The following is a 16588-nucleotide window of genomic DNA, read 5'->3' on the forward strand; positions in this document are numbered from 1 at the left end:
TGTTGTAATGAAATGCTTCTTCTAATCATGTGGTTATTAAGTAAATAATTTTTAAAAAATTAAAAAAAAACTGTTACTCAGATAAACTCAGACCCGAACAACCTTTCAGAGCAATGGTGCCTCCTAGTGGCTGGACCGAGCCTCTTCGAATTAGGCCTCATGTTTTCAAAGGAAGCAACTAAAAATAATTAACACAATAATGTTAGCCACACCATCAGAGGAAAAACATTTGCGCATTCGTGGGAATCTTTATATCGTGAAGGGTGAAAGCAGCAAAATTGCTAGTCAGTTTTTACCTCAAGAGCCAGGTGGTCTAATACCATTTCTGGAATTTTATGTGCCTATATGGACCTGCGATGTGAAAAGCACACGTACCACATCTTTGCGTCTATGAAACTCCACCCAAACTCTGTAACAATTAAGCACTACGGTGGTAAAAATGTGCATTTTACAAACCTCCATCTTTTGTTAGGCAGCATTACACAAGGAGTTAAAAGTGAGGAATCCACACAGGACTATATGACTCCTGTCACGTTCTGTCTCCTACAAGCAGAGTAACTTTGAGTAAGCCGATGATAGCTCTGTGCCTCAGTTTCCCCCACCATAAAATGGATGTGATGTAGAGGAGGCGACAAAGCAGCAGCTTATTAGAACAGTGCGTGGAAACCGACTGTGCTCACCTGGTGCTATTGTTCGTTTTGGTCAGCAGTTGCACCTGTCAGGCACAAAGTCATATTTTTTCTGAATGTATATTCTGTACTCTTAGAATTTTCAGGATTCTGTGTCTCATGAGGCATATCTAAAGGGTCTATTTGGAAGCCTTGCATGGTGGCTTATGCATGTAATCTCAGTCCTCTGGAGGCTGAGCCAGGAGGACTGCCATGAATTGGAGGGCAGCCTGGGCTATATAATGAGTCCCTGCCTCAAAGCAAACAAACAAGCAAGCAAACAAACAAACAAAGAAAGAAAAACAAGCAGTGAACTGTTTTGAGGAACATTGTTATTCATGAATTCCAACATAGAAGTTTCTAGAAAAGTCATGGAGTAGAATCACTAAACACCAGAGACTCTCCCTTCCTGTATACCAGTCCCAGGACATTATAATACAACATGCCTGTACTGGAAACACCTGCGACAGGGACTTCTTGGGCAACTGAATCTCTTCAAGGTCACCATATCAGAAAGTAGGAGAAACACTGTGAACCTTCAGCAAAATTTGCAGAGCCATCTCTGCACACTACAGCTGTCCAAGCAGTGAACCGCTGTGGATGTTGGTGCCTCCGGGGCAAATTAGTCACAAGAGAGACGGCTTGATATGAAAAGAACGTTAGCTATAAAATGCCTTTAAACATGAAGAGGCCAAGAAAGAAGACTGAGAACAGCGTGGAAGGAAAGTGATCCCTGGGCTACAGCAAACTGTGAGAAACAGCCAGTCACCCATTCAGAAGAAAGTGGATTTACTCTTCTCTGGATGAAATCGTGTAAACCTTAATAATCATGTAAGCTGCTCCCGCGCAACGGCACAGGCACTAAACCTTTTCCTTCAATTTCTTATCCCAACCCCTTTCACATTCTCAGAGATCAGCCTCTTCTATCTCAGGAGGACACGTCACTCAAGCTTGTAAATATATTCCCCTCACTGCAGATCATGGAGAATTATCTAGTTCTCAAATGTGTCTGGGTAAGGGAGGCCCAGGCTCATATTGTTAAATTTTCTGTTCTTACAGAGATGGTCGTAAATGGTTCAAATAAATTTTTCAAATTAGGAGTGCTTTTTGAAAACCCACAAATGGAAAATAGGTGTCTTATCTTACAATTGAAACAGCAGTCCTGTGCTTGAGGTTTGATAGATGCTCCCAAGTATAAGCTGACATCACCACAACGTTTAAAAAATTAGTAAAGTTACAGGTTGTTCCTGGAGGTTCTCATTCACCAACCCTGAAATTTTCTTTTTTTAAAGTAAAAAATATTTTATTATTTATGTTCTTTCTGTTTGTATGTGTTTCTCTCTGTGTGTGCCTCTCTCTCTGTCTGTATGTGTATGTGAATATGTGCTATGTGTGTGTATCTATGTGTGTGTGTGTATGTACATAAGAGTGCAGGTGCCAGAGGGCAGAGCAGGGCATCAGATGCCCTGGAGCTAGAGGTACAGGCAGTTGTGTGGCCTCTGATGTGGATACTGGGAACCAAACTCCAGTCTCCTGTAAGAGAAGCAAAAGCTCTTAAAAGCTTAGCTCTTTTTTCTATCCCCAACCTTGAAATTTCTCAGTGAGATTTCTCTGTCTAGATATTCACAGACTTAATTTACTTTAACAGAATGAAATCAAGAAGAATATTAATTTGGTGGGGCTTAAAAAACTTTTAGTTCTAATACCAAATATAATTTTTTATAAACTTTTTTTGAGACAGGGTTTCTGTGTAGGCCCAGTTGGCCTGGAACTTGCTATGTAGACCAGGCTGGACTCAGTCTCATAGATAATCACTTGCCTCTGCCTCTTGAGTGCTGGGATTAAAAGCATGTTCCACACGCCTGGCTGTTGGAACCCTTTGTCTTCTTTGAAATGAACTGTGAAATTCCAGCATTCTGTTCCTATTTAGAAGTACAGTTTCATTTATTAATAGCATACAATTAAGAAGAAATTGTTAAACAATCAGTTTCCTTGAGGCATAGCTAGAGTCGATGATCCATCCACTTGTCAGAGTTTCTTAGCCTCGACCTACTTTTCAGATTGTTTTTTGGGTTTTCTAGATTTGGTGCCTAAAATCATGTCCTTCTCAAGTCAGGGCAGCTAACATATTTATGCATTCCATTTTGAAGAAAGAGCAGGCTAATGCATAGACAAAATGCCGTGCCACAGATGGGGCTCAGGGTCAGCCCTACCACCTGGCCCTGAGAAAGACTGCTCCTAATCCGCAAGTTTTCCATCTGCTTAATGGCTCTGTTACCAGGTGCCCTCTGCCTCAGTGGGACATGGGGGTCTGGCTGCTGCATTTCTCCTTGGAATAGGAGATGCCTCATTTCTTCTCCAAAGTACAGGACACTCAGAACATAGTTAGATTTGGTAAAGGAACCTTTAATACATTTGTAAGTGATGACACTCTGTGATGGTGGTGAGAATCTGTAAGCACAGCATGCTGACAGAGAGGATCACCCCTGAATGAAGAGGATGTGATGAGCTCCTTACAAGGGATTATCAGAAAATTCTCAGTGAATGGTGTTGCTCGCTACATTCCTCATTTTCAGAATACAACGTGAGTGTTTCTTATTGTGGGTGGCTGTCTCTGGCTGCAACAGCCTAAAGCCCAGGTCACTGGAGTGGTCCTTAGGCTGAGCTGCCCATGAGAAAACAAAAACAGAACCAAGTTGAGCTGTTCCTTGGGTTGTATGTGAGTGAAGAAAAACTGCCCACCCAGAGACACAGCCAGTGAGTGGAAGGCAGTAACGGAGGGAGGGCAGGTAACAATCTCAGATACCGTGGGTGGAAATAAGACCATGCAGGGCAGGATAACAGGGAAGGATGGTGAGCAGTAAACCAAATGCAAAACAGCCACATCATGTTGCAGTCCACACTATTAGGAAGAGTCATTGGGAAAGAAACCAGTAGGTACATTTAAACCTTGCTGTCACTCACATGCCTCGAGTACTAGTTAAGTCAGTTCAGCGCTAAGCATTTCCATACTCTGGGAAGTCACCGAAAGACATGTTCTTACCTTACGGTCTGGTTGTTCAGGATTGGTTTTCAGATTGATACCTGCTCTGAAAGGTCAGTACCATCCCCATCCACTTTATTTTGATATCATGAACACGGATGTGGTATCACACACAGACACACAGACAAACACATGTGATACAGTAAGTTTCTGCTCACCTTCAGCCTCCCTGATCCTGCGTCCTGCCGCAGACCTACGCAGCACACTCCTTCCCGAGTTGAAGAGGCTGGCCAGCTCATCCAGGGGGCTGGACAGTGGCCTGGCGTTGGGTGGGCTGTGATGGCCTGGTGGGGAGGAGGTGGTGGATGAGGTCTTCCTGAGGTCGGCTCTTGCTGCCCTTCCTGGTGAATACGGGGCCTTGCCAAAGGAGCTGCAGGGACCTGGCACGGGGGCTGAACTGGGCTTTGGCTGTGTTCTGGGCAGGTCTGAGTTGCCCGTTGCTTTAGCTGCAGTGGCAAGGACAGTATCTGGTGGAAAGGCGAAGTGTGTGGGTGGCCGGCAAGGTGCAGCGGGTGGCCCACAGGGCACAGGGGGTGGCCCACAGGGTACAGGGGGTGGCCCAGGGGGTGGCGGTGGTGTGGAAGGTGGTGAGACTCGGCTGGATCCGTTAAACACAGTGAATCCAGGGGATGCTGGCTGGTCGCTGTCCCCCTTCTGGGTTTTGGAGTACTGTGGTGACAATGGACTGGAACCTTCAGACTGCACAGGATACTTGAGGTTGGTTTCCAGGACAGGCAGTTTCTTCACTTCCAGAGGTGTCAGTGGCGATTCATCAGAGGCTGGGGAGCAGGTTACTGGGGTGGGAGGAAAGACCAAGAGAGGTGGCCGGTGGGGAAGCAGATTGGGGAAGGGTGGAGGGATTTCACAGGTGTCCTTGGGAGGCTGGCAGCTCCCTTCACCAGGCCCCAAGGTGATGGCTTTTCGAGACTCCAAAAATAGAGGGGGTGAGGCAGGCAAGAAGGAGAGCATCCCTGGTCCACAGCCCTCCTCTGGCAAGAAGTATTTCATCTCCTCATACACAGATTCACCCTGGTCAAGGCTGTCGGCCTCTGACCCACCTGCCCTGCCTGCGTTCCCCACCATCTCGATGTACACAGGCTCGGAATCATCCTCGTAGGCCCCTTGTGGCAATGGAAGGCTCATGGGCATCTGTGGAGTACACTGAGGCACTAAGTCAGGCCTGGGCCACTGAACACACAGTGTCCCTGGGACCTGGTGCCTGACTGCTTGGCCCACCGCACCTGGGGGCCTTGGTCCCCAGATCTCCTCATAGGAGCCACTGAGCTTCGTATGGGGGCTTCTCTTTGGCTTGCGAGGAGGGATTTTCTTCATGGTGCTGTAATCATCACTGTGGGGTCTGGGCCTTGTCAGAGCTAAGGCAGAAGACAGGGAAATAGAAGATTTAGTAAGTAAGGTGCCCCAGGAAAGCCAGGCCTGACTGGGCATCAGTGGCCCTTCCCAGAGTCACCTTGGGTGATAGCTCAGTGCTCTCTGAGCAGAAGAGACTCTTGGCTTGAGTTACTTCTATCTTTCAGGACCTCGGGGGACCTGGACACCCAAGATCACCAAGGGAAACTGCATTTTGGTCTTGGCTCAGGAGGCACTGTCTCCATGCTGAGGAAGCTGTCCCACAGGAAAGGAACAACAAAGTGAGTTAGGAAGAGGTATCTATCCACTAGGGTGACAGAGTCCAGTGGCTTTGGAGTGTGTCAAAGTGGGAAAATGTAACCGTACAGGATGTACAGGCTGTTCTTAGCCTCCGTGTGAAAACACATGGCTTGGGGAAGCTGCTCCCAGAGGCTGAGGATGGCTAGCAAGTGTCTGCAGAGTGCTTCCTTCCGTTGGTGCCCTGTGTCCATATCCTAATGAGCACAGCAAAGGACAAGGTTGGTTTTCTACCTCCACGACCATCTTTGTATGCTAGTGTCATACAAGGCTGCTCTAAAGCATACACTTATTAACAATGGAAAATGGTCCAGATGCTAACGACTCAGTTCCTCAATGGATACGCATCATCCCACAGCTGACCATAGTAGCTCCTGAGCTTCAACCCACCTCTTTATTTATTTATTTTGGTTTTGATATCATTGCAGAACTTCTCTGCAGATATCAACAATTAAAAGATTGATGGCAGATGGTATTTGCTCCAACTGACTTCTAAATTTTTAGCCCCTATATGTCCATCCTGAACCTTGGCCCTGGGTATGTGTGGGGGTCTCTGGCTGCCCCAGAGAACAAAATATTGACAAGGTTGATGTACGGGGAGGGTCCTGTCTGCTGAGGCTGGGCCAAGATAGAACAGATTATGCCTGGCTCCCACTTGATGGGATTCATGCTATGTGGGCCCTGTCTGACCTTAAGAAGTGTGGACACCTTTAAGTGTCCTCTCCAGAGACCTCTTGGAGAGGCCTCAGGGAGGAAGGGACCATGTGGAGAGGAGAGCAATACCACCAGGGAAGAAGGGGCCTCAGAGCAGGAAGAGCTAGAGGTCTGAAGATCCATGTGATCCTCCTCCAGAGTCCAAAAATGTATGAGCCACACCCTTGGGGACCCCCAGCTGTGAGGACAGCTGTAACCAAGTCTGTGAAGAAGATTCTAAATGCAAGCAACACTGACAACATTCTTGGATCCCATGTCACTGCCTTCTAGGAGGTTTGCTACATAACCCTGGATACCTCATGCAGTCACAGAAACCTGTATGTGTTCTTGGGTCTCACTGTGGAATAGTGGCCTAGCTTGAGGAGATCAGAACTTTGAAGAGACCCTCCTCAGAAGCCAGTGGTCCCTGGGACGTTCTGGGAACAGTTCCAGGGAAGGTAAGGCCTGACAACTGGAGGAAGCCATGCAAAGTCAGACAGGGCTCTTGGCTGCAGGGACAGGGCAAATGGGAAACAAAGGACTAGGTGGCCTGGTTGGGAGGACTTTCAGGCAGAGTGGCACAGTTTTCTCCAGGGTTCTTCCAGGGTGACAGTGAAGAGATGAGGCAACGAAGGGCTTACTACCAGAAAGGAACAGGGTATTCTGGGTCTGTAAACACAACACTTCTCCCTAGTATGCTTTGCAGAGGGCCTGTGATTCTAACATGGAAGAATGAATTGTGGCACAGATGAAATACAGAGAATAACCAGAAAAATGTGATCTGAATAAAGCCAAGCCCACACCAAGGATACCTTCCATTAGGGCTTCACAGAGACATGATGGTCCTTCATAGACCTCTTCAAAGAAGCAAAGCCACAGGCCCCAGAGTACTGCCTCACAGACAGTGCAGAGAGCCCTCAGTACAGGAGAGGTCAAAGAACTGTGGACATGGCTGACTAATGGGCTGTTTTTGGATTGACCCACAAACAGTTCAGAAAGTTTCAAAAGAATTAAGTCTGTGTGCCCTGAAATGTAGAGACTGGCCCCTAGAACTTCATGTGCAAGGAGCGGGCTGAAAGTACAGCCAGTTCTAAGGATGTCTCTGTGGAGTGAAGAATTGCAATCCAAAGGTGACCCTTGTTCCAGAGCATCAACTTAATAACCATAGAAGCTGACACACAGACACCAGGACTCCGCTCCCACCTAGGTCCAGGTGTTGCTTAGAATGCTGCATACCAGGGACCCAGCATTCTGGGTCCCAGGCATTCTATTCCTCTTCCTCCAGTGGACGCTGGCTATCTTTTTAGATTAGAAGCCTTAAGGAGCTGACCAGCTAGAAGCCTTGCCTGAAGTGAATATGAACACCACAAAGAGAAGAAAAGCAGGCTGAGAAGAAGCCAGGAACTCCTGTTGTCTCTTCAGGGATGTCTGTGAGTCTTGACCTTTAGGTGATGGTAGATGATAACTTGGGATTGTAGGAGGATGTAACTGTACTGTAACTGTATTTTATATATGAGAAAAGAGTGAATTGTTTGGTTCAGAGAATAAACTGAAGCCATGAAATTTTCTAAAATATTTGCCACAAAGTTATTTCTCTGATTCTATCAAGAGTTAGAATCCACATCTCCTCCTACACCCAGACAGGCCCTGGGATTGCCCTAATGGATGGGATGGGGCGGACATGATGCCTCCTGTCTCTCCACGGTAGCTTGTAAAAGTGGCACCCCATCTAATTGCTTCCCTCCCCCCAGGGTGTATGCCTTGTAGCACTAATTCTCCACATTCAAAGTTCAAACCCTAGAAGCTTCCATGCCACTCAAGCAAGAGCAGAGGTCGGTTACAGATACAAAACCTCCGATGCTCAGGCCTCAGGTGGCTAAGGCATCAGACATGGGGTGACCTGCTTCTAGATGATCCCAGCCACCTTCATGTGGGACCCTGAGTGAGGACAGCTAGCTGAGCCAGGTCTACTGTGATTCAGAGCCTGAGAGACAAAGTCAAACAGTCATCATCTTATTTAAATCACTGTTTGGGTGGGTTGCTAAGCAACAGGACATGGATGCAGCACTTCTCCAGGTGAAGCCTTCTGTACTAAAAGATGAAGTGTAAAAGTCACAGAGCTTAGATTAGGCAGTCTAGAAACAAGGTCCTCCTGCCCAGGCCAAGGCTGGCTGTGTGGCACTGGGTATGTCACACTTTGCTCTGTATCCCCATCTAAAAGGTGGATCACAGCCATCATGATCCACCGTGGGCAGCTGTAAGGACGGGAGATACTGAGTGTAGCCCCAAATGTCAGCAGGTGCCTGTTTTTCCATCCCACATTATTCCTACTCCTCAGCCAGAAATGAATTGTTGGAACTAGTTGTGGGAGTGAGACAGTGTTCCTTAAAGTGTGGCTGGAGTCTTGGCAAAGGTGGTTCACTGTAGAACTGCATTGATTCTGTAACCTGCAGTCTTCTGCCGCATCCTCTGAATATTGAACTGGGATCTCTCTGAGCCAGTACTAAAATTAGGGAATCATGGTAGCATATTAAAGTCTAATTTGATCTTGTGGCTGTTTCTGGGTATACACATGTGACAAGCTAATTTGCAAATATGGATGTAAGGACTACTAAAGTTTCTTTATGTCTAGTTTTCCTCTTTTTTTAGCCCCTAAGTTTACGTATAAAATAATCGCAAGTATTAATGCCATGGCATGAAGCCCAAAGACACTTCATGGTCACAGGGTGATTGATGGGGGAACGTTGGGGCAATTATTGGTGTCCAATAGGAGCCTGAGAGTCATACTGCATTTTCAAGTCTCAGTAGCTCAAAAATGCCACTGATCTGATATCAGGAAGTCACGGGGTCCTGTGTCATGTTCAAGTTCATTAAGAGAAAAGTTTCTTCATATAAAATATGTCTGTGATGGCTAATTTTGGTTGTCTTTTTGACAAACCTGGGAAGAGGGACTCTGAGTTGAGGAATTTCCTCGATCAGATTGGCCTGTGGGCATGCCTGTGGGGCATTGTTTTGATTGCTAATTGATGTAGGAAGACCCAGCCCACTGTGGTGTGGACTGTGTAAGAAAGGTAGCTGAGTAAGTCAGGGGAAGCATTCCAGTGAGCAGTGTTCCTCCATGGTCTCTGCTTCAAGGTCCTGCCTTGACTTCCTGCCTTGGTTTCCTTCAATGATAGACTGTAACCTGTAAGATGAGATCAACTTTTTCCTCCCCAAGTTGCTTTGGGTCTTGGTGTTTATCAACAAACTACTAGAACAACTTGCCTTTGGGATTTTTTTGTTAAGGCATGTTAATGGTATTTAAGCCACCATTTGCACCAGTGCACAAGACCCAGTCTGTGAAAAACAAAAGAAAGGAGAATGAGAAAATACAAGGGCATGTTTAAGAACCCTGGGACTCCAGCTCTACCCCGTAGCTTTGCTGAGTCTCAGGGACTCTGGTGTTTTCGTTGTTGATTTTTCTGCTCCTATCACAGGTCTTGGGCACAATTTCATGTTCAGTCTTTCTCACTACTTTATTTCTCCTTACCTTGTGACTACTGGTGCCTGACAACCCCAGTACTGCAGCTTCCTAGTGTGCACACAAACCGGAGACCTTGGTTGGGCTTCCTAAGAAGTTCAGAGGCCCGTTCAGGCAAGTTTAGAGAACTCGCTTTGTGAAAACAGAAATGGGGCTTCACTTCACAGAGGCTGCATTTTTCAATTTTGTTTCATGTGTCTGGAGGCTTTAGTCTGAGACCTTGGGCCCCACCTGCCCCAGTCACTTTAGCAATTTAGATGCCATTCTTTCTTCCCATGCTACTCACACATCTTCCCTTCTTATTCCGCTCGCTTCCTTCTCAGATTTGCACACAGATCTGGAGTGGAGGCCCCACAGCGGTGGCAGTGATAGTGAGACCACCCCACTGCCCCACAGTCACAGGCATTGTGCAAACTGGAAGCGGCGCCTCACAGCCTAGCTTAGTGGGAGAAGAAAACGGCTTCCCAGGCCCTGCTCTGACTCTGTCTGTGTCCAGTGGACATCCATTGCAAGGCTGTCTTCCAGTCTCTGGACTTGTTCTCCAGCTTCCACTGATGAACTCAGTACAGGAACATAAAGGGTCTTGAGCTGCACTGTCCTCCCTGCACGAGTAGGATGGGCAAACTTCTACACCCTCTCCTTGGGGTTGCCCTAACTGGCTTGTACAGTAAACAGCAGCCTTTCTATTTTTAAATATTTTATTTATTATTTTTATTTTATGTGTATGTGTGTATTGCCTGCATGTAGATAAGTGCACCATGTCGTGCAATGCCCGCAGAGGACAGAAGAGGCTGTTGGATCCTCTGGAACTGGAGTTACGGACAGTTGTTAGCTGCCATGTGGGTATTGGGATTTGAAACCAGGTCTTCTGCAAGAACAGCCAGTGTACTTAACCACTGAGCCATCTCTCTAGCCCCAACAGCAGCCCTTTTTAAAGCAAAATTCCCCCAAAGACCTTTATCTTATTCTTTATAGCCAGTGATGAATATCACTTGGAAGAGGTCTCAGACGTGTGCCCTGCTGAGGTTGTCTGCCACAGGGTCAGAGACCAGGATCCCCTTTTGGTGGCAGTTATCTTTTCCTGGGTTAACTTTGTTCTCGTGCTCCATTTCTGCATCTTTGGATCACTGAGTCAGTGAGAGAACTCAGTTCCATGTCATATTCAGATTCTGTTTTCTAGGGAAGACTACTCAACCATTTTATCTCGAATCTTCCCTCCCTTCCATCCTCCCACCAACTTTATTTATCCCTACAGCAGTGATCTCCAGCTAAAATCATCAGGGGTTCACTTGTCTGACCTGTTTATCTCCTTGCCCTTTCCCAGGAGAATGTTAACTCCATGAACGGAAGACACATGCACCTGGGTGTGTGGTGGCCAGCCACTATAGGGTCCATATATGTATGCTGATCTGTAAACACCGGATTTGTGAATGTCTTGTTAAGTACTAACTTTGTTTTCCCAATTCTAAAACGAATCATTAACCCATACTTACCATATATGGATCTTTGAGAACTGATGAAGCACAAAGTGTCATTTTCCATTTTTTGCATAAATGTTTCTGGACCCCTCAGAACAGAGACTTTGTTATCTAGTCTTCAAAGTTATGCTGACTGGAATTTTTTTTGTAGTGACTCTGTTAATCATTTCACTTACCACATGAAAAAGGGGGCTTACTTTTTAATTAGGATTGTGGCCATGGGAAAGCCTGGTGAGTACCTTTTAATTTGGGAACATTTATATGGAGCAGTAACCAACTTTTAGAACTGGTTCTGCTTTGAGGCTACTAATTCAATGCAGAGGAGGGACCCGGAGTGAAGAAAATAATATATAAGTAGCTTTTCCCTAAGAGGCTTAAGGATTTGAACATTATTTATATTTAATGATTAAAGAGCTGCTGGCAAGCCAGCAATTGGATTTGCTTCTATTAAGAATATATTAGGGCCACAGTAGTACTATGGGGCACTCACAGACCGGAAGCCAGGGCATCAATGAGCCCTAAGAACAGCATTTGCTTGTTCCCCTTTGGCTAACCTTCACTGGCTGCATCCTTGGCGGCAGAGAGGCAGGCACTCACAGCCTCATAGGACGCACTCAGCCGGGTGTTTGGGTCCCTCTTAGGCTTGGGTGGAGGCTGTTTCCGTGGAGATGGGAGACCAGGGCTGTCATCCATGCTGAACACGGAGTGCAGTGATGGTGACCTGATGGACGGTCCAGCAAGAGCCTGGGCCAGGCTATCCACTGCCATGGGGACTGACACGGTGCTGGAGTGGACATGCCGGGGCCCACCTTGGTCTTCAGCTCTTAGGGGAAAGCAAAACACAAATAGTGGCAGAGCACACAGGCCCAGGTGTGTCATTTAGTTGACACTTGACAGTCGGCTCCCCTGACACAACAGGGCTCCTTGGCAGAGAGCCTTTCTCTCTGGCCTTGCTGCCGAAGATCCTTGGGCAGCTCTCAGCACCCTGCTCATCCAGGGAGAGCCACCCACCCCATCTGGGTCCTGACGGGTGCTGGAGATGGCCCTATCAAGGCTACTTTTCAGCATTCTCCCAGTAACTCTGTAAGACTTAAAGGGCTTCACATTTTCCATTAGCCATTCCCAGAATGAAATTTTCACACTCTGATTCTTAAGCAAATCAAAAAGCCAGAATTTCAATCTGAATGATAATTTCTGGGAAATCCATCTTAATGGAGAGTTACTGATGCAGCCAGTGCTGGAGTTCATCAGCCTTTCCCCTGGCAGGAGGAGAAAGCTCCATGCAGAACTAAGCACCATTCAGTTTAGCATCCCCCCCCCCGTCCATTTAAGTCCTACCAGCAATTGCTCATTATATGCAGGGGTATCATTTTTCCTGTGACTCTGTTCTGTCTCCTAGTGCCAAATGAACTGCGGGTGTCCGACAAATGAGACAAATATTTCTTCACTTAATTTGATATCAGGCAAATAAATACAAAATCAAATTGAGAAATTGGGGTAACTTTAGTTCCAGCAGAGAAAATAATAAATATTATTTGGGAAGTCAATGGAAATTAATAGTTATCTGGCTTTAAAAAAAACTCTTTCTGCCTTCACATGTGAGTTTAATCATGGACAGCTACCACGATGCCAGAGCACTCATGTAAAAGGAGTTTCTGGGCATTTGTTTTATAATTATATCTTTCCGTGGCAGAACACCAACAGGACTGGAACCCACTGCTGTGCAGAGCTGGCCGCCCATGTAGAAAATGAAGTCACTGAGGATGAGAGTGGGCCACTCACTGGATAATTTGTTTTCTCTGTAATGTTTAATTACAGTTTTCTGTACAGAGGGACTTTTTTTTTTCAGTATTTAATCACTGAGATCTTGGAAGCTAATTAGCAAAGACACATTGCCATTTCCACTTTAACAACAACAACAAAAAAATTCATTTGACACAGGCAGTGATGGCAAGGGAGAGTTGGTTTCAGAGAGACAAGAGAGATTTTCAAGTTCTTCTGGAGAAAAAACCCCACATCTCCTGGTGATGAATGGACAGGCTAAGGAACCTCGTACGCAGGTGTCTGGGTTTATTAAGTTCACTACTTCTATGTTTTCACACTGGTGTCTCAATTCTTTGGAGAGATTTCCAGAAGTTTCTATTAGCCAGCCTTATATCCATAATGCCTGTGTAAACATGCTAAAATGTCCTGCTACATGCTTCTGTAATGCAGAGATACAGATGCTTTGGAGCTCTGTGTGAAGCTGAGGTCTTTAAGTGGTTGACGAAGCGATGATTACCTCATGTGACTAGGCTAGCACATATAGTACTTAACTCATGAAGGAACGGCCCAGGAAAAGCAATTCTAAGGTTGCTAGGGAGTCTCAAATAGCACTGTTCCTGTAACTGTTTTCTGGTTGAACTTTGCATTCTGGGCTGTAGGTGCTTCCTGACTCCTGGGAGCCCATCTCGGAGGTAATTAAGGGTATAGGCTGTCTTACCTTTTGGTGCCCTCCTCTTGCTTGTTCCTGTGACAGGAAGCATGCACCTCCTTCCGGAGTCGGTCATTCTCCCTGGCAATGTCAGATGCATTCTGAATGACCAGGGCATCATAGGTTTTCAGTGCCATATCCTCTGTGCTCTGCAAGAAGCTCTTGATGGATGTGACCTCTTGCTGCTTGACACTCATTTTCTGAAGCAAGTGCTGGCGTGCCAGAAACCCCCTTATAACTTCACAACAGAACACAGAACTAGGTCAGTGAACCAAGCTAAAAGGAAAAATCTCAAACATGTGCAAACATTGCAGCTATAAAATAGGATATTTAATCCTGAATGAGAATTTGCTAGAACATTCCAATTTCAAACTGGGAAGTGTTGTGGGTTTGATGTGAAATGTCTCCCATAAGCTCATGTATTTAAACTCTTGGCCCCCAGTTAGTGGAACTTTTGGGGGAGGCCATGGAACCCTTAGGAGGTGGAGCCTTGCTAGAGAAAGTGATTCACTTAATCACTTAAGATAGACCGTAAGGCTTTATATGAAGGCTTTAAAGCCCAGCCCCACCTCCCATTCATTCTTTGCCTCTTGTATGTGGATGCAATGTGACCAACCAGACTCCTGCACCTGATGGCCATGCCTTCTCTCCCTGTTGCCCTGTCTACCCTGTTATGAGGGACTGTATCTCTCTGGAACTGTGAGCCAAAATCAACCCTGTCTCCCTTAAGTTGCTTTTGTCAGGATATTTTATCAGGGCAACAGAAAAGTAAGTCAGATAGGAAGGGTGTTATATTTCAGTAATGATGGAGCTAAAGGCAATAGTCATTGACCTGAATGAGGTATCTCATGTAAAATTCATAACAGAGCCCCACTCTCTATATACATTCGAAAGAGGAGGTGGACACTGATGGGCTGGATTAAATCAAATCATAGGGTGTAGCTCCTACTGCACCATTTTGGGATGTGCTAATTATCCTTCATGATGTCTGGTTATTCCAGAAACATCTAACGCTCCCTGAGTTAGTTTTTAAAATACCACATGCATAATATTTCTATTATTTTTATTTAATTCGTAGAGATTGGCACTGTCTTGAGAGCTAGAGAGATTTTTCAGAAACAATGGGAAATATATCTTTCCTGCTACCCAGAAATGGAGGTCTAGGAAAAATGAGTAAAATTTGGAAAATAAGCAGAATATTCTAAAACCATTAGCTGATCAGTAGGAATGTTACTGAAAATAAAAATCAAAGGACACAATTTAAAGGCACCTGGCAGTCTCAGATCCTCTGTTATGCCATTTAATGTTGAAACAACGTGATTATATATGCTGATATCTGTCTACTGGTTATAGTACTAACAGAATTATTTTCACTCCCAGTAAACACAACCAGGAATAGGACAGTGAGCTCAACTCCCTCTGTGCTGAGTCCATGCCCCATCTCTGAAGCCTGCAGTCCTCCAGAAGTGATTTGCGGTCCTGGGGGTAGGGACGGAGGGGGAACAGATCAGCAGTGGGGGAATGTCACAGGCAAGTAATTGCAATCAAGAGAAGAAAGAACTTGCTAATAATTAGCACAGGGAAGAAATAGAGCAGGCTGCCTTCTGAGAAGGATCTGGCCTTCATCCTGAGTGTGGGCAAGACTGGTACAAAGGCCAATCCTGGCAGATGCCAGTGCTGGTGCTGGTTGACTTCTGACATGAGCCTTTCCATGCTGCAGTACTGTCCGTTCCAGCTCTAAGTTTCTCCTAATAAAGGATGTTGTGGGTCCAAAAAGATCCACAATTTCAGGGGAAAATCACTGTATACTGCAGTGTCTCTTTATTCTGGCTTTTGGAGAAGGAATGTGCCTATAAAAAAAAAACATGCCTGTAAAGTAACACATGTGGGTTATCTAAAAGATGGTGGAAAGTGAAATACAACTTTCTGCAACTAGGGTTTCAAAGGAAAATAATGGGAAGACATCCAGTATTCATAGGCTCTTTTCCCTCCACATGGCGGTGTTAAACGTTGAGTTACTTTGGAACACAGTTGCATTAACTACACTGCAAGACAATCCTGTTGAATTAATCTATACAACAAAAACTAAGCTGGGCTTGGTGGCCATACACCTTTAGTTCCAGCACTCGGGAGGCAGAGGTAGGTGAATCTCTATGAGATTGAGGCCAAACTGATCTACATAGTGAATTCCAAGCCAGCTGGTGCTACAGGGAGACCCTGTCTCAAAACAAACAAAACGAAACCTAAATAATAGAAGTTAAGTTAGACTTCCAGAGATATGAAATACGGAATGAGGAGAACATGTGACGGACACACATATTGAAGGAGAACGGAGACCTTAACTTAGCTGCCTACCTACTCTTTCTTGCTACAATGAACAATAGCAACAAGATCAACTGAGGCATTGACTTTCGTAAGTTAAAGATGAATACATATTCAAGATTTATGCTCTTGAAATAAAGGAAGATTAACACGCAGACCATCGGCCAGACATCCTCTAATGGCCACTTCAGGCTCATGGGAGGCAAGCTCACTCTGGGAACCTGTTGTCTCACACACACATGACTCCATATCCTCATGTTTCCTTACATTTTGCATTGGTGGCCTAAAGTACTTCAAAGGAGTCTACAAGCTGCTCAAAGTCAGTATGCTCAAGAAAGGATAATAAAAATCAGCTTGTCAGAAATGGAGAATGGGATTCTTTTCCCTGAAGTTTCAAATCCTGCCTTGGTGACATAGCTGTCATTTAAACTTTACTCCAGTCAGTCAAGAGAAGTCGGGCCATGCATAGTCAGAGAGAAAAGGTCTAGCAGGGAAAATCACAAGTTCCAGTGGTTCAATTTAAAACTAAAAACTGCAGTTTTCTTTTCTCCAAATATTTGCTAACCAAAAAAATGGGATTAAAAAACATGCAATGTCTCCAGATTATATAAATTTTGAGTGAATTTAATATCAACAAAAATGTTGAGGGAGCCATTCTAAGAGTTGTGAAGCAAAAACCAGTACCTAATGCTTCACATTTAAAAGCCTGTGATTTTTAAAGTGCTT

At 45.4% G+C, this 16588-nt stretch overlaps 1 protein-coding gene across 1 annotated transcript in view; it reads right to left on the minus strand.

The window, feature by feature from the left end:
- The window catches only part of Myo16 (myosin XVI), a 497779-nt gene that overhangs the window by 66625 nt on the left and 414566 nt on the right, over positions 1-16588 (minus strand). The window contains exons 29-31 of the mRNA XM_029557215.1: positions 13550-13778; positions 11622-11890; positions 3870-5084 (exon numbers count right to left, since the gene is read on the minus strand). Of these exons, the coding sequence (XP_029413075.1) occupies positions 3870-5084; positions 11622-11890; positions 13550-13778 (1713 nt within the window). The remainder of the gene's footprint in view (positions 1-3869; positions 5085-11621; positions 11891-13549; positions 13779-16588) is intronic.

The sequence above is a fragment of the Nannospalax galili genome, unplaced genomic scaffold (genome assembly GCF_000622305.1).
Source record: "Nannospalax galili isolate Female #2095 unplaced genomic scaffold, S.galili_v1.0 scaffold267, whole genome shotgun sequence".
NCBI classification, from domain to species: domain Eukaryota; kingdom Metazoa; phylum Chordata; class Mammalia; order Rodentia; family Spalacidae; genus Nannospalax; species Nannospalax galili.